An 18,698-nucleotide genomic window follows, 5' to 3' on the forward strand; every position below is an offset into this window, starting at 1 on the left:
TAATGAAAATCAATCTAAAGAGACTTATTTTGTCAAATGACATTTTAGTTTCATGTCCTAACGCTCTCAGGTACACCAACACCTACTTACGCATCAAAGCAACAACATTTAAACCAAATTGATTATTTAGGACTATTTACACTGTCCAGGTTTAGGTCCATGTGTGTCCAGGTTTGATATTCTTGACAACATATCCACATGCATGTTAGCACCAACAAGAAACAGTTTTCAAAACAGCTGCTCCTGGAAACAGCACTGTCAGGCAATAATAAACTGTAACAAAAACTAAAGGTGACTAAATACTTAGTGTGATGGATTACTTTGAGCAAGCACATTTAAGGACTCCGCAAGCTCATTATCACATTGCTTTGGAGATATGTAAATCTGTCTAAAATTAAATCACTGTAAAAAGCTGTGGTGTATACTCACATGCATGTCAGATCTTCTCTTGGTCAGTAGGTGTCTGACAGGATCCAGCTGACCACCGCTCCCAGCTGTGAATTCTCTGTGATGGCTCCTCTGAATAATTGTGTGGAGAACGGTGCGTATGTGTGTTGCAGGGGTGCGTCATGAGCAATGAGCACAACATTGGGGAGCTGCAACCTCAGCACAGCTCAGCAACAGAGAGGATCCATCATCTAGGACAGCCCTGGAACAGTGGAGCTGCTGGTCCACATGTACAGACAGACAGACAGTACACATGCAAGCACACACAACAAGCAGGCTTGTTTTATATGCCACCCCCTACCTTCTCAGCCAAGGCTGCTGCAATCAATCCTTCTGTACAAGAGCAGGCCAGTCCAAATTCACATGACACTGCATGATGCTCTGCATCCCACCATCTGTACTGAGCTGTCTGACTGCTGCCACAGATGGTGAACAGCTACTGTGGTGTGATCACACCCTTTCATCTGCACCCTCTACCCAAAAGCATCTCAGACACATTAAAAGTAAAGTACATGTCCTGAATGAAGGTCTAGCCCTGTGTCTGATAAATTTAATTTGCTCTTTGATGAACACAGCCTTGGGGACATTGAAGGTTCTGTAAACTATCGTCACTGCCAGTAAATGTCGCACTAAACCCTCAGTATCCTAAACCAAAACAAATGCTTTGTTGGCCACAACCCCCCCACCCCCCACCCCCTTCACAGTCTCACTCAGCAAGGTGTTACAAAGCGAAGTGGAAGCAGCCACTAAACACACAAGAAGCACAACTGAATAAAGTTCGCCTTTGCACAGGAGAGCCACCAAAAAACACTCCAGCTACAACCAATAGCCCACGCTAGCATTGCAACATTTGCCAAACACATTTTTAAATTGGTAACAGGAAGTTAGCAAAAGGATAGCTAAAACAGACTTGTTACATCATGTACCAATGGAGTTATTTTCACATTTACACAAAAATAAGTGTATTGATTGCAATTCAGAGATTTTAATTAAGTTGGTGACATCTTACAGTGGAAATGGGCCAAATCCAGAGAAGGAAAACTGTATGATTTCCTTTGGCTTGACAAGAGAAGGACTCAAGGGCTCAATGTCACGCAGCTTTGTGTGTAAACTACATTCTTTGACAAATCAAAAGGTCCATAATGTTCCAACACAAAATAAAAAAAATCTTGTAATGACATCTTGTTGTCTGTTACAAATGTTGTCGTTGTTCACATTCCGAGTAAATATGTTGCACTGAAATACATGGATATTTGCCCACATGGCTAGCAGAAGACATGCAAACTGTTTCAAACACTACCCAGCATCATCATCCTGGACATGTGATGATTAATGTGACACGTTTGAGAGATTACTGGCAAGATTTGGTGCAGTCGGTGCAACCCCTATTGTTGTCCCCATGTCCAAGAGAGGAGGTCTGGGTTGCTGATTGTAGGCCTTATGGCTCTGGTGTGCAGTGCAACGACACAGCACATTGAACACATGTAGCAGTGACTTATGACCATTCACAACACAGAAGGTCAAAGGAACAGAAAACAGTGAAAATAACCACATATTATTGATGTTATTTGTGTCTTTTCTACTACTACTGCATTTAAGACTGATGTCGTTTCACTCGCTGTGCTATGGTTGTGTCTTTATCCAAAATGTGTGCAGCACTCTGGTCAACTCCGGTTGTTTTAAACGTGCCATATCAGTAAACTTGATTTGATTTGATTATCGATGCTGATGAGCCCTAAACTTGAAAAGTACAACGAGATAACATTAAATCTAATGAGTCCATTTTGGTCTTGGTAACATCAGGAAAATCTGATCTTTTTGTTACTGTGCATCCCCTCGACCAGGACAGCCATATAAATGAACATGTTCAGGCTCAGTGATTTGGTGTGTACCTGACTGCAATCAGGTTTACCTTACATGGGCAGTTAAACTTCATTCAAAGTGCTCTGGAATTTTACTATAAAAATTCACTCAAAAGTAGCCTTTTCCCCAAAGGAAATATTATAGCAAACGGAAATCACACTCTGGGACTTAATTTAAAAAAATAATTAAGAATTGCCCTAGAAGGAATCCCATGATATCCTCCAGATCTGAAGCAAGCTTAACCATTTGCGGGGTAGAGGCAAAAATATTTTGATAGGAATTTATTTTCAAAAATATCTGCCGGTGTGAAAAACAGGGGTCATCTTTACTTTTCATAATAAATATAGACTTTATCACAGTTAAACAATTATATTGGACAATTATCATACAAAAAGGATCGAGGAGAGCACTGATTGGCTGCAGCACCACCAACCACCACCACCACCAAGATGACAACACCTCAGAGAGGAAGAGAGAGTACAAGGTACAGATTAAACAGCGGAAGGTGGTATAGATGTTTGAGATTTTCAAGACCAAACTGCAGTTGAGGGGCTCAGGTAGAAATTTACTCCCTTCATTTTCACAATTTCTTCTCTCATACTTATAATAAAAGAGCTCAACCTAAGTTAAATAACTTAATTTATCCAACAACAGCTGTCCTGCACCATACAGATTCAATAAATGGACTGCCATGAAGGCATTGCAGAAAGTAAAGTACAGTTGATGACAGTTGTTGATAGACTACCGCCCCCTAGTGTGAGCCAGAGGAATAGTGTCAAGCATTCGAAGAAAACTGAACCCAAAGCCAGGGCAGTAAAAAAAAAAAGAGACAGTGAAGAACCAAGTGTTAAGCAGCACTTCCCCACAATGTTTCTGTTGTGAAGTGAGCCCTTGCCCCACTTGTCTGTCCCTCATCTCCACATGCCTTCCTCTCCCCCAGCCCTTCCCTTTCTTCCCATCCAGCTCCAGGGCATGTTCAGGTACAGTATGTTCTCTCCCTAGGTGAGTGTGTTTTGTGCTCATCAAAGAGTCTTAGAGGATCTGTTCAGTGCTAGATGCAGAGATGTCAAGTAGTCTCCAGGCAGCATATGGGTTGAGCTCCTCCTGGTCTCGACACAGAGCCCACACATACATCATCCTGAGCACTTTTTCCTGGAGAAAGAAAAACGGATGGGTGCATTTATTTTTAAGTGTTCAGTTTGTTTTAATCATTGTAAAACAACTACCAATTTTATATTATTAAAAGGTTTTTTAGACAAACCAAATATAAACATTTATTTTCGAGTTAGCCCAGTCAATACCCAGATGTCCCATATGTATGTAAAACCAATAAAGTTTGAAAGAAGAAAAAGATTTTAAAGTCTGTGACAAAACAAATGACAAAGGAAGGGAAGCTGGGTATGAAGTCCATAAGAGCAGAGTGTATTATCTAATGCCCAGGCTTCAGGATTCAGCTTACAAAACTCAGAAGACCAGTGTATCCACTATTAATCCTCTGGCAGGAGTATATTAATCTGAACACTGGGCAGGAGCCAACTGTATGGTACAGAGTGGACACCTTTTTACCAATCACAGGTGACCCTGAGGAGCACTGAGTGGACAACATGGCTGCTTTACAGCCTATAAAGCTGTAGTCTGTAAATAAATAAAATGAATGCCCAAACAGTAAAAGGTGGCTCCATTGTCTCATAGCATTCTCCTGGTGCTTCATTTGTAAGAACACATTTGTGATCATGACCAAATGCCACCTATGGCTTTGTATTCTTCTATAGCATTACACAGCAAAATGCCAAATAATTTGCATTTGCTGCATTTTAAGATGTTGTTTTTAGTTATCATATGGCAGATCTAAAAAAAATCAAAGACTGTTTTCTTAGTGGTATTTGTATTTTTGTTCAAATATGTGTTACTTACAGGGTCTCCCTCTACAACTTCTCCTTTGGTGTTTCGGATCACCATGACTAACTGAGCCTGGAAGGTGATAATCAATACTGGACCCTGGTCCATCATCTTCCCCATGGCCAACTAGAGAAGAAGATACACATGTAATTTACTGAACCAACAAACACGATTTTTACATTCATTCAAATATAAAAAAGGTTTATAGTGGAGTCATGAATATTCAAAAAAAAAAGAAAGAAATTGATGCAAAGATTTACATACAGCCTGAGAATAGTATCAGCCAAACATAAAATACAGAAAGTTAAAAAGTAACGAAGAAACTTGCTTGTAACTTTTCAAGATGTTTGACAACACTGACATTTGCCTGATTTGGTTGTCGGCCTATACTTTGATTCTGCATATGTGCAAATTTAAAAAAAACCTTGGAGTGCTGATACTTGCAACTTTATTATAAATCTTTTGTAGTGTAGTCTGGTGTTACTTACATCAATATTGTCAATGTCCAGGATCTTAGAGTGGAACTGAAGTCCCATGGCCTTAGCTTGCTGAATTGGGTGTGCCAGCTGACTGTATGTCTACACACCCAGTAAAGGTGAAAAAGAAGATTAGATAAAATTATGACTACACATTTAATGAAGACCTAATCAACTTCAGCCAACATGTGCATGACTGTTAATCAGGGTACTACATTGCTATGTGGGCACTTTGCCAACTGCCTGCACACGTAAATACTGAAAGAAGCATTTGGCATCTGTGTTTCAACACTTAAAGCTCAGAGTCAGTGTGTGAAAGGTCGTACCGCTTCATAACACCAGTCCTTCAGTACCTCCAGCTCCCCTCTGATCATCGCCTGCATGGAGACACAACAAACCCAGCCTTGAAAAAATAAGATGAAAACTTCCGAAATACATTTGGAAGGATCAAGAACTAATCACTTACAGAACTGTAGGTCAACCTGCTTTACATGTGTAGTTAATTTGGATAAACACGTAAAAGTATGTAACTGCATCCACTGAAATTCAGTGTTGACCAAAATAAAACCTTTCTTGATACAGCCTCTGGCTTGAGTCTTAAGAGGCTGGTATCAGCATTGTTTACAGTCCAACATACCTCCAGTATGTTAGGGATGATGTCTCGTTCACACTGCTTGAGGAAGGAATCTTTGTCGAAGGAAGGATCCGCCTTCAAAATCTCTGTCAGCACCTCAGACATCTCCGTCTTAGAAAACAGTCCGCCTAAACGCACATGCCCATGTGGAAAGAGACACATAGTTTAAAGGTAAGATTTTTTACACTTTCTTGTAGCTATTACCTGTATTTTTTTAAAGCAAACATTTTGTGATCAGCTGACTCAAATGACTTCAACTGTCAATATTTTCTTCCTCCCTTAAATAAACCTACCTTTATGAAAAACAAACAAACAAACTACTACCCAGAAATATCTATAAACTGCGAAATATAAATGACATAAAACCTTTAATAAAGACATGAAACATAAATACCTTGCATTAGACGTCTCATTTTTATCAGTTATCAAACAAAAGGTCTCTCACCTATGACGTTGGTCATCTTGTCGGTGACAGCACGCGATGCTCTGATAAAGGCATTGTCGCTCTCATCGTACTTCATCTTCATCTCAAAGAACCCTGCAGTGAGCATAAGAATAAGGTGAGTCAGAGAGAGAGAGAGAGAGAGATGGGAGAAAACAGAAAATCCTTAAAAATTCATAGTAAGTTCATATACAGAGGTCAGGCATCATTTTTCTTGTCAGAAATATGAATTCCCTCCAGTCAACGTGAGGAATGAAAGGGGTAAAACCGAGGCTCAGCAAAAGGCTGCTGTGCATCACTGTTGAGTGACTGATGAATTATCATAGTAATCCAATACATATCCTGATAAATAAACGTAAACACACACTCACATCTCTTCAGTTCACTCTCACACACAAAACATGTACATGTATTTAGCAGAGCTGGGTTTTGGTGCAAAGCTTTCACAATGGACACCTTCACCCCTGCAACAACAGCTGATGCACTGGGGTTCAAGAGGCAGTGCTGGACTCCATGCCTCTCTGAATTTTGCATTAATAAACAAAAAGCTTTTAAACAGAACATAGGCCATGTGATGCCACGAAGAAGCCACAGCGGGGTGCTGCTGGTGTATGCTGTGCAGGATATTGTTCAGATGGAGGTAATCAGTGAATGAAGCCACATATTGCCAGTTCTGTTGAAGTGACAAGGGTTAATCATGTTGCTGATTTCAATCAGCCAAAAAAGTCATCTGTCTCAGATTTCATCATCACTGGTTCACCTTCCGACCCTAATATTTAAGTTACAGTAAAAAGTGCTGATAATGCAATGCTTGTAATAGAAAATTACATAGCTGCAAATCTGTTGACTTTGACAAATGTCCTAACTGTAACCCAGGCAATTTTTTTCCCTGTCTGAATATTATTAATCATCAATGTTGTTTCCCTAACCAATGTGCATAATATCATCTAAATCAACCCTGTGATGAAAGATTATAAAGTGCCCATTCCACACACTCTCCATCTCTCTCACACTGAGCACTCTCTATTAATTGCCTCTTTCAGCAAATTATTATTAGTGGAGAGCCTCATAAGCTTTATACAAATATATGATGCATGTGTTTTAATACTTGGACAGATTTTACAAGAAGATTAATTTATCTCATCAGAACTGTGTAACCTCCAACAATAGCAGAATCACATGCAGGAGAAAGCCGAATGGTGTGGATTCACCCAATCTTTTGCAAACTGTTAAACAAGGCCTGCCACATAGCTAAACTTTGTCCCCACTCTGCAGTTAAATAGAGGGGTCCCCCATTCAATTTGTGACTCTTTTCCCATGCAAATTTGCATAAGTTAAGTCTTTGGCTTTATGCTACTTTAGGCATATCAGCAATGGAAAATGCTGGTATACTCATTAAAAGCTTTCTGTAAGTAAGCAGCCATGGTTGCAGAGACAGACAGAAAGATACAGAGATGAGTTATTCCTTACTATTGAACACCACATTGTTGTCTTTGAAGTCCTTCCACTGCTGGTACCATTTTGAGTCTTTATGGAGCACCACACCCATAGCTTCCCTGAAGAACACACAAAGTAAAAAGTTTTGAACAGCAGGCCGAGGAACATGGATGTCACTGATGACATGCTGTATTCATGCTGACCATCATATTTCAACACAGAAAGGAAAACATATTACATCAAGAACAATAAACTAAATGTAAAGGAAATACTGGGAAAAGTAACAAGGTTCTGCTCTGACAAAATCTACTCCTATCCTAAATCACAGAACAACCACTCACCAGTTTCTCTTCTGGCAAAAAACATTAGACCACAATTTTCTTATCTCTGCAAGCTGCGATTCCTAATAGTAGTTTGAATTTGCTGGTTCAGAAATACTGTATCAAAAATCTCAAATGGTTACTTCTGTCTCTTGTTACCTGACAAGATGTGAGTGTGGAGTGACTGATTAGACAGTGTGAGGCCATATGTGTGGTATTAGCTATCTCTGAAGCTAAGAAGTGTTCGCCTCTCACTAACAGGGCAAAGCAGTGGGCACTCACGTACTCATTGGCCTCGAAGACCTTGCTGTCATCGCCTCCACCCTTGGAGGAGAACTCACTCCTCTTCCTGAGTCTGGCAGGAGGCCGATAAGGGCCAGTGTGACCCAGGTCGCCAATCTCTTTCTTCACACTCTCCATGCCCTGAAATTAGGTAGCAGACAAGAAAACAATATTCAGGTTTATTATTTTCAGGACACTTGTTTGTCATTATTGTAACTTATTCTTAATAGTGGATTACTTACTTAATATTTAACTACATTCTTACAATGATACCCTTGTTAACACAGTCTTACATTAAAGGGCTGAGGATTATGTTTTCATGCGTATGTATCTTTACTTTATATAGCAGACATAGAAACCAATTAATCAAGTTTAAGTTCTGTTAACAGTAAAATATTTTGTATCTGCACCACTGAGAGTAAAGTGACTCCATACCTGAGATATTGCTCTGAACGCACCAGTCTTCCCCAACATCTCTCCACTCTTAGAGACAGACTCTGCAGAAGTCTTAGCTGTTTTGGCCGCTTCCTCCATTCCCTCCTTGATTTTCTTCCCAATTTCTGTTCGACTGACCTCGTCTATCCCCTGTCCACAAACACAGACATACACACACCTTGTAAGGGGGGATGTGTCAAGTATCAAGTTTACCAGCATCTATCATATGACAATGAAAAAGAAAGACTGCATCTGATTGAGGTACATGTCACTTTTACCTCTTTAACTGTCTCAGAGATGGTTCCCAGCTTCTTCCTGAGAACCTCAGAGGTCTTCACAGTTTCAGACTCTATATTTTTCTAGGAGAGAGACAGAGGAGAGGAGCATTGGCAAAAAAATGCAGACCTAACACTTGTTTTTCAGAAGAACACAAATAAAACTTTGTCTGTAGTGTAGCCATATACTAACATATTTCCTTCGAGCTTGTTTCAAAGCATCTGACTCCTCCAGTTTTTTGGCCTCTTCTCTGAACTTCTGGATGCTTTCTTTCATTTCCTTGTTTTTGTTAAGCTCCTGTTTCAGGTTGTCCAGAAACTCCCCCAAGAACCCTTTTCTGCCACCACCTCTCTCCCCTGACAAATACCTTACTTGCAGAGGCGGTTGCCGAGGCACCTGGGTGATATGAAGCAGAAACCACATTAAGGGCAACTTATCAAAGCATGTTTGGAGCAGTTAAATTAAACTTGGATTTATGTCCTTAGTGTTGCTTATGTGCTCTGACGAGTAGAAGTAAATGTAGAAACCAAATGTAATAACATGCAAAGAATGGGAGCACCTTCGAATGACAAATATGCAGCATAGTAGACTTTATTACAAGAGCTGATGTTGTCTTCTTCAGGTCTAAAAACATCAACTGAATTGTCTATGCTGCATATCTATTACTCTAAAATCCATAAACATAACAAAAATATGTAGGACAGTAGCATAGGTTACGTCAGGTGTTTGTACCTGTGAAGAGCTTGTGAGGAACCCACGTATCCTGAAGACATTGGGTCTGTTGTGATGTAGCAGGTAAGAGGAAGGGAACGCCACCAAGCCTCTTCTCACACATATCTGGAGACAGGTACAAAAACAGCCTCAAACTTCAGTAGACTGGTTATGTAGTGACAATCAGGTCAAGGACAAACTCCTGAACTGTGCATCACACTGATAAATCACTTCTGCAACGAACTTTTATAATTTTCGATCAAATATCGGCATAAACATATGACAGTATCACTTGTGAAGAAGCAGGATTTTAGGTATGAAACATAAAAACCCAGCTCATTACAAGACATAGCTGAGAGTGAATACGTGTAACTACCAAAGTTGAAGTTTTACTAGCAAGTTACGTTTCCCGTCGTTGTCCTGAGCCACAGAGTTCAAACACCGGTTGGGTATCTTAACATTCAAAGCTAACTCAGCTAGCTAACGCCACGTTAGTAGCCTGGTTAGCAAAACTCGTAACATTTACTGTCAGTAATAAAAAGTGACACTTCGAAACTACCGATTAAGTTCCCTTTTATTATTTAGTCGTGTTTTAAGTGTTGATATTCAACACAAAATGTACCAAGCACTCACCTGATAACACTGACACAAGGGGGTCGCCATCTTGAATGTAGTGCCTCTGACCTTCTTCCGGTGGTGACCTTCCATGTCCACGAGGGGAGGGTCTTCAGAGTCACGTGACACATCCAAAGCATAATCTCCCCAGTGCGATTTCCCTCCACATGGCACCATTTAACTACGTTTGCATGTTACGCAATATTATATACATGTAGGCGTACTCACATTTTATGAAAATGTAACAAACCATCCACTATACTGACACATAGTGCAATAACACAAAAAGCCAGCAAAGCACTCCAAATATTGAGGTTTATTTATCAAAACACCTTATAGAACAAAGGCAATGACAGGTGAAGCATGACAAAAAAAAAAAAAATTAAAAATTTGGTCTCTAAAAAAAACAAAACAAGAAAAACAAAACAAAAAAAAGAAAGTAAAATTTAGGCATGAACTAAAACATGAACTTTCATTGTTACAAATTACTAACTAAAATAACATTTGCACTGTTACAAATATCTAACAATCCAAGTGTATATATGCTGAAGGACAATTCAGATGATACAGAGCATTTGGACATGAACTAAATGAGAAGTCAGATGTAACACAGACAAGTAACTTATGCATTCCTATCAATCCTAACATCAATCTCTCTTCCATTCAGCCGGTAGCCGTTCATTGTCCTGCAGGCGCGCTCAGCAGTTTCAGGGTTGTCAAAGCGGACCACACCACAGCCCTTGGACTTGCCGTTCTCCATCTTAATATCAGCATACTGGACCATGCCTGCAGAGGGAAGAATGCCAGTGTTAGAAGTCTTCTGATATGAAATTAACACTCATGGTTAATTTTATATACAAACTATGACTACTCTTACCACATGTATTGAAGGTATCCTTCAGCATCTTCCAGGTGAAGTCAAATGGGAGCTAAAACAAAAGTAATTCAAAACAGATTAAAATCATACACAAGATATTGGTCAAATGAATTAAGTCCCAAATAACCTATAGATACTTACATTTCTGACAAAGATCTGGCATCCCTTCCTGACATTGCCTCCCCCGGTTCCAGGCCCGCCAGCTCCAGCTCCTCCAAAGGAATTACCACCAAATCCTCGATCCAGGTCAGCAGAGCGATCAAACTGGCCGCCAACGCCTCCAGATCCCATCCGGTCCATGCCAGAGCTCATGCGGTCGAGGCCACCTGAGGGGAAGCGGTCAAGTCCTCCAGTGGAGCCCATGCGGTCGAAGCTGCTGGCCATTCTGTCAAGACCGGTGTTGCCCATGCGATCCATATTCATTGGGGAACCAAAGTCCAGGCCAGAACTCATGCGATCCAAACCAGACGGGCCTAAGCGATCAAACCCAGCTGGGCCGAGGCGGTCCATGCTGGAGCTCATACGGTCCAGGCCAGGTCCTAGCCTGTCCATACTGGGCCCCAGCCGGTCCATCCCCGAACCCATCCGGTCAAATCCAGAACCCAGCCTGTCCAGGTCAGACACGCGGTCCATCCTGTCCATGCCCATCCGGTCCATTCCTGCCATGCGGTCCATGCTGCCTCCCAGCCGGTCCATTCCAGAGTTCATGCGGTCCATACCCAGAGAGTTTCCTGTGGGGGAAAAAAAAAAAAAAGTATTAAAGAAAGGTTACGTAGACCATCTCAGCTGAAATAGGCATTACATTGATGAGGCTTATTGGAGTACTTGTCAGAGGAATTTCAAACAAAATCCTGAAAATACGAACCCATTCCTCTTTCAAAGGACTCTCCAAAATTATTGCGAGACATTCCCATTTCATTTCGCCCAAACTCCCTGTCAAAAGCACCACCAATCCCACGGTCCATCTCTGACAATGCAAGAGATGAAACCATTAGAAGTGTCCAGCAAAACGTGAAAGTCATTCACGCTTGCTTTGGAGTGCTTAGCACAGCTCCAAACATCTCCTTACCGTTCATTCTGCCCATCCCTGAAGAACCGAAACGATCCATGTTGTTCATTCCTCCAAAGTTCTCCATTCCTATAACACAAGAGAAGAAAGTCTTAGTACAAGGGGACACCAGAAATGCATGGACAGGCCAGGTATGGAATTCTGATGCCAGAGGAAGGGAGCTTAAAATATAAAACGGTTTTACATTTCCATTTTTTCCCCATGCGCTCTCTCACAGTTAAGATGCTTGTAATGGAGATTACCTTCCTGCAAATGCTTCCCAATTACTTGAGGGATCTAAATGAGATTATGTCATGAATTGTTTTAACGTTTTAAATGTGACAAGTTAGGAGAGGCATCGAGTTTGCTCTCGCATCAAAAGTGGCAGTTGACATAAATACAGTGAAGGGCCACAGCAACTTGCAACATTCTGGTACGTACCTCCTCCCATACGTCCTCCCATGTTGCCAAAGCCCATTCCCTCCATTCCTACAAGTAAGAGAAGTGATGATTAGTCAGATTCCAATGGGGTCTTCTACCCAAGAGTTAAACAAAAACACTGCAGCAAGTTACCTCCAGGGCCCATGTTGCCCATTCCTCCTCCTCCTCCTCCACCACCTCCTCTGTTGAGTTGGGTAGCATCAATGGGCTGGCCACCAGGCCCCAGGCCCAAACCGACACCACTCAGACCACCTGGGAGAAAATGGGTACACTATTTTGGTCTGCAGAAATGGACTTATTCAGTATTACTATTCTTCAGTATCAAGGGGATCTCCAACATGTTCATTCAATATAAAATGTTCTGCACAAATTTGAGGTAACTTGATATACATTTTAATTGGCATATAAGAAAACGGTTATAAGAAAATTATCCACAACAACAAGTGCCATCTGGTCCCCCAGCAAAAGTGGCTGTAAATACAGACCTTGGATTGCACAAAAGTAATCTTAAGTACTTTACATAATATTTACAGTGCATTTATCTTTGCTTCAATATTTTTTATCCTAATGAAGAGTAGACTTACGAGGAAGAGCAGCAGCTCTATCAGGTGGTCCAAAATCTTTGGGCAGGGACTTCTCATCCTGAAAAAACCCCATAAAAACATATTCAGACTATGCTCTCAGATCATAATGTGATCCAATATACAAAGAGGTTTAGACAACATACCAGTTTCACATGCATGACCCTGTTGAACAACAGCTGCCCATTGAACATAGCTGTAAAATCATTAAGGAAAGTGTACCAGACATCTTGAAGCAATGTAGTTATACTGAATAAACATTCTATGGTTACAGTAATAAAGGTATTCCAATCAGCCAACATTTTTCAAAAGGATACAGACAGCTTGGACTGCTTCAATGGGCATATCAAAAGTTACTGTGCCCATGCCTCTGCTTTTCCCATCTTTGTCCTCCAGAATGTCAGCCCTCACCACCATGCCTGCCATGCTGAACACCTCTTTCAGCTTCTTCCAGCCCACTTTGTAGTCAAGCTATATGCACAGGGAACAATTTAAGAAATGGTTACTTGTTTGTGCATACGCAAACTACACAGTTTACACATAAATAATAGTTAAATTACAGTTGCTGATACCATTAGTCATTCTAAGTGCTTAGTTGGCTTACAAGGAAAAAAGGTTTTAACCAATTTATCAAGTAACTTTTTAATCAAGCACAAATACCAATTATTTACTGGGTAGTTTTCAAATAAAACAACAAACAAAAAGAATCAAACAATGACAGAAATGTGGAAGCCTCACATTAGCCACAAAGACAGTGCTGCCAATCCTGCCAGCCTGGAGACCATGGATGATCTCGTTGGGGATGTTGGGGTTGTTCATCAGGCTGGGAGGAATGTTGATGGGGCCATTTGGTCCAGGGCCCATTCGATCCATGTTCATGCGATCCATTCCACCCATTCCCCCCATTCCCCCCATTCCTCCCATCCCGCCATGGCCTCCTGGAGGGCCTCCACCTTGAGCCTTGTTGATTTCTCTCTGAGCAATCACACCATCTGGGTCCTAACAAACCACATGAAAATATGACTTCAGCAAATTCACAACTTTTACATCAGTCTGATGGGAAAAGTTCACAAGTTGTTTTTCTTATTATTCTTGCTGTGACCTACCTCCTTCACTTTTAGGGGTCGTCCATTGAGGTTGTGTTTGTTTACCTTCTCCACTGCTTTTTTCATTAGCTCTTCAGTCCTAAACTCAACAACACTGACAAACATATATCCAGTGAGTACAAAATTTTTATTGACAAGCCCGTCCAAAGATCTGCCCTTAACATTTCAATTTTGTCAATCTGAGGTGCCAACCTAACCAATTGTAAATGATAAATGAATAGAATACTTACGCACAACCCTTTGTTGATTGAAGAAGTCAGAAGAGGCCGCACCAAGAGGAGTAAAGAACAATTCAAATTAGTAAAAGCAATAGTTATAGTAGATGTTTAACTGACACAAAAATTAGGCAAAAATAGAGAATTTCATGCACAATCAAAAGTTCAACACCACACAAGCCTACAGCCTTGGCCACAGCCCTGTTCTTCCAAATAAATTATTAAAGTGTCACATTTTCCCCATCTCTAACACAATGCAGGCATGTCTGGTGACTATACAAAGTATTTTTCCAACATCCAAAGGGCAGAAAATCCACAGTGAGATAGGATTCCCGACTACTAAGACATTGGAGGTGACTTTTCCAGTAAAGCAGTTCTACAGAATGAGTTTTATTTAACAACCATCTAACAGCCTTGTAACAACCTCTTTCATACTAGATCCCTTTAGTTCATAAGGAGCAAATCCAGCAACCAAAAGGGAGACTGTCAGCTACTGCAATACCACAGGATTGGCTGCGAAGAAAGCTGAAGACCTGTTATAAGAGCATCAACCCTCCGGATGGCCTCAAGACAGTGCCACAGACGACACCAAATAAAACACGCCTCTGGCATGTCACCATCTCACACACACTCCACCAGGCTTCTGAATCTGAACAATTCCCAACAATGAAAATAAATAAACCAAAGCTGACAAACACAGGTTTGTCTAGGATTATTCATATTTTTTATTTGTATGTATTTGCACTTACCCTCGATTTGCCTTCTGCGTCCATTAAGTGTTCCACGTACGTTACCTCACCCACTACAAATCAGATTCCAGAGACGACACACACCAAGGGGAGAGAAGCCGAGAGAACAATGGGGGTTTAGAGCAGAAACACAAGTAGGGCGGCCGGTGACAGTGAGCTCGGACTGCCAGTCCGGTGTCTTCCCCCAGCACCGCAGCAGCACAATATGGTACAGGTCTACAAAAAGCAAGCTTGGGTCTTTTATTTATTTATTTTTTAGAAAGAATAAAGACTTCTTAGCCTGTCCTTGTTGGAATTCTCCCGAAGCACCAAAAGCAATAGACTGAGGACAACAACTATTGAAATGGCCATCAGCCTTCCTATTTGGATATAATGCCGCACACCACCTTCTATATGAAGAGAATTAACCAAAGAATTTCAAGTCATCAAAACCCATTCAATGCCTCAGTCCATTTCATTGCAAACCTGCGCATTCTTTGTCAGATGTCGCCATTTTAAACCTCAGGCTAATGCATCACTACATTTGCCCATCAGCTGAGCCTAAGAGGAAACCTACAGCTAGAAAACTAACCATAATGTTAATGATGACAAGCTCTTAGGGGACAGAAACTTCTCTAGACCTGTTCCTGGAACGCACAATATCAGAATTTTGATTCAGCGTCGACCACAGCCACGCTTTCGTTTCAGATCACGTTTCTGATCAACGAATGGGCATCCGTGACCAAACCTCTAGAGACAAGGACAGTGCATAAGAAGCTGCTTCATTTTGTAGACCTGTACCCCAAAGAAATCCCCAACGCATAGCTGTGTTTGGCACAACATGGAGATCTGCTGAGAAAACATTTGCTTGTCAAGGTCAAACCTAAAAAAGAAAATGCAATTTAACTCCACAGTCAGTTTTGAAAAAACAAACACCAGGCACTCCTTCTGAAAGAGGATTGTACCCATCTTGACACATGCTTTTACTTAAAATGCCAATGTAGTGCAATACTTATGATTCATCTGAAACTTTCCAAAACCGATCACTAAACAACTACTTTCACATGAATAACAGCACATTAAAATCCAGTGTACTTTTAAGAGAAAACTTTAAACTAATACCTGCTGAAATTCAAAGTTGCTGAAATACAAATGATTTCATTGGACATGTCTCCAGAATTTTGACCAAATTATAAATCATGAGAGCCCAGGTTTTACTGTTTGTTACATGTTGTAACAGAGAAACGTGTTCCTTGCTCCTGGGCAAAATAATTACACTACAGCAAAGTACTGTATATTCTTTCATACATTTCTTGGGGGAAAGCCTCTCATTGTGCCCCTTATGATCCCACGCCACTGGACTTTCACATTAGTTCACCAGCTTTGCACATGTACAAGTACAACCTTCACGTCGCAAAAAAACCCACAAAGGGTTGTAGTAGTCTCAAGGGAGAGTAAGTGTTCAGTCTACCATCCAGGTTCGCAGCACTTGTGCGAGTCTGCAGCAACTCTTTTGTTGGCGGACAAATAAGGGGGACCTCATCCAAAACCCTTTTCCAATAACTCCCACGAAATCTCAAGCAACATTGTACAACTTAAGTACCTGAACAAATTCCCAAAAGCCCTTCAAAGCTGCTGTGGTCAAACAAAGTGACCATGGATCTTTTTGTTATGTCCAAAGCTGACTGAGTCGGACCCATGTCAAGACACCTTACCTTTTTCTTTCATCAGGTCTTTGAGGGCTTGCCATTTCACATCATAGGGGATGTTGCTGACAAAGACACGGTATCTTTTGTTCGCATTTCCATAGGGTTCGTAGCGCCCGCCCCCACCTCTCTTCTGGGGTCTCTCCTTCCTGCTTGAATTGGACTCATGCTTGGCTTTCCCATTCAATTCTCTGTATAAAGAGATCAATTAATGCATTGGATAAATGTAAGGAACAAAAACACATTTCATGTTAGCATGTCAACTTTCTTTTAGAACCCAGTAAAAGCACAATTGGATTCTGAGAAGTGAATTCCTAAAAGTCTTAATAAAAAAGGAAAAAAAGGTGGCAGTGGACACACATCTGCTAGTTCAGGTTACGACCAATGAAATCACACTAAAACATAATACCATTAAGGTATCTTTGCTACTGTATAGGAGCCCAAAATGGGGTCACTGTTGTTACTCAATCCAATAGTAAGAGTTTCCTTTGTTCTGTTAGTGCTAGCAGCCTCTTCTACTAGATAGATTGTTTAAGTGATACAAACTGCAGTTATTTATATTTTTAAGAACAGGTTTTATTTAAAAACCAGTACAATTGTTTGACTTGCAATAATAGCCTTCAACGCAAGGTTGCAATCGGGATGATTGAACTGAAGTCGCATGGCAAGGCCGCTCTAAAGGCGCACTAGGCCTTTATTACGTTAGCAATCAATCGTTTCATAATTTGCATGCATACAACCAAACAGTGAACATATTGGGTCGGTAATAGGCATTAAGTGGCTAAGTAAGCGGACAGCTAACGTTAGGCTACTTAAAATTACGTTACGTAAAATGGGCCGATTCTCCTTGTAAAAAGACGGGCACCAAACACCGTCGCCTAAACGCATAAAACGACGAAATTTAAACACATTGTGGTCGTTAATATAGGATTACCTCGAGTGGATACAATTATTTGATCTTTTTCATTAAATATTGGTCAAAGTACGACATTCCCGTGTATCAGAATCATTAATTAGCAAGTAGGAGCCAACAAAGGACCCTGGATGAATGGACTTACCCCTGCTGCTGCGGCTGCTGCGGCGGCTGCGTCTGCTGCGGCGGCGGCTGCTGCTGCTGCTGCTGCGGGCCTGGTTTCTCGGTAGTGTTTTCGGCCTGCTCGTTAGACATCTTCTTACGCAGTTTAGTGTCTTGCAAAAAATGAAAATGGTATATTCTTGAAATTAATTAAGTTGCGAGTAAGTGACCTTAATAGTAGATACAACAGCTAGATGAATGACTGCGCCGACCACTACTGCGACACCAACTAGGGAAAATGGCGGAGTGTGCAGTCCCGGCCAAACTAACGGATGCTGGGAATTTTAAAAAGGTAGTGACACAATGGTCTACATCCGGTGTCTTCTTCAAAAGTAAAGCTCATCGTGGCCATAGACTGTATAAAAAAAGATCGTGGCCCATAAAGGGATTTTCAGAATAAGAGTGCATCGAATCCAGACAAACATATTAAAACATCAAAACTTAAATGTAAAATGTATGTTTTGTGAGTGTCTGCTTTCGTGTTTTTAGAAAAAAACGAAATATGTGTATTTAGTTTATTTAGTTATTTATCTATCTACTCTTTAAAAGCTCACCTGTTTCCATATGATGATAACTGAGTACTTATACAGATGTAATGGCTCACAAAACCAGGCCAGCAAGTTGCCAGCAGGTTTTTAGTTTTCATGCCCTTCATTATGGTATACTCAGCTGTATGTAGAAATCGGAGTGCTTACACATCTTGGATTTACACTGGTAGGCCATGGAGCTGTACCTTCAATAGTTTTTCTTCACATTGAAGAAATAACTTGTTTAACTGTTTTATGTCATACAGCCATAAATGTATCAGAATCCCTCTGTGTCTCACCTCTCTTTGTGACTTTCTTTCATTTTTAACATAATATATTTAATATATCATACACTACTGTTCGTAGTATGACATTACTATACTATACTATACTATACACAAGAATGAGCAAACTCTACATTCTGAGGAACTACGTCTTCCAATGTATGCAGCAAGATGCTGGAGATCTTCAACCAGTCTATAGGAGCGAGTGTCACTGTATTGTGGTCTGCTGGGAGAACAGCATCTGTTTCAGAGATGCCAGCAGGAGCAATAACT

The 18,698-nt window shown here is 40.8% G+C and overlaps 2 protein-coding genes across 3 annotated transcripts; both read right to left on the minus strand.

Annotated features, from left to right (window-relative positions):
- Positions 1 to 1,424: 1,424 nt before the first annotated feature.
- On the minus strand, positions 1,425 to 9,885 carry LOC111217452 (mitochondrial import inner membrane translocase subunit TIM44-like). The gene is made up of 13 exons (XM_022739330.1): positions 9,856 to 9,885; positions 9,244 to 9,348; positions 8,704 to 8,907; positions 8,514 to 8,594; positions 8,236 to 8,385; positions 7,805 to 7,941; positions 7,232 to 7,317; positions 5,765 to 5,857; positions 5,323 to 5,447; positions 5,012 to 5,062; positions 4,698 to 4,787; positions 4,225 to 4,335; positions 1,425 to 3,462 (listed from the first exon to the last, which is right to left on the minus strand). Exons 1-13 carry the CDS (start codon positions 9,883 to 9,885, stop codon positions 3,343 to 3,345), a joined length of 1,383 nt encoding a protein of 460 aa, XP_022595051.1. The 3' UTR covers positions 1,425 to 3,342.
- A 250-nt stretch (positions 9,886 to 10,135) lies between these two features.
- Positions 10,136 to 17,860, minus strand: LOC111231583 (heterogeneous nuclear ribonucleoprotein M-like). 2 transcript variants are annotated; one of them, XM_022758767.1, is made up of 16 exons: positions 17,598 to 17,860; positions 16,549 to 16,730; positions 14,855 to 14,907; positions 14,121 to 14,128; positions 13,891 to 13,984; positions 13,523 to 13,783; positions 13,102 to 13,255; positions 12,931 to 12,980; positions 12,788 to 12,845; positions 12,336 to 12,455; positions 12,204 to 12,251; positions 11,784 to 11,852; positions 11,580 to 11,681; positions 10,856 to 11,445; positions 10,715 to 10,766; positions 10,136 to 10,623 (listed from the first exon to the last, which is right to left on the minus strand). In XM_022758767.1, exons 1-16 carry the CDS (start codon positions 17,705 to 17,707, stop codon positions 10,460 to 10,462), a joined length of 2,115 nt encoding a protein of 704 aa, XP_022614488.1. In that variant the 5' UTR covers positions 17,708 to 17,860; the 3' UTR covers positions 10,136 to 10,459. The 2 variants fall into 2 exon arrangements, with proteins under 2 accessions (XP_022614488.1, XP_022614574.1); XM_022758853.1 differs by lacking the exon at positions 11,580 to 11,681.
- Between the last annotated feature and the right edge of the window lie 838 nt (positions 17,861 to 18,698).

Source organism: Seriola dumerili, unplaced genomic scaffold (assembly GCF_002260705.1).
Source record: "Seriola dumerili isolate Sdu_G_001 unplaced genomic scaffold, Sdu_1.0 BDQW01000002.1, whole genome shotgun sequence".
In the NCBI taxonomy this organism is placed as follows: domain Eukaryota; kingdom Metazoa; phylum Chordata; class Actinopteri; order Carangiformes; family Carangidae; genus Seriola; species Seriola dumerili.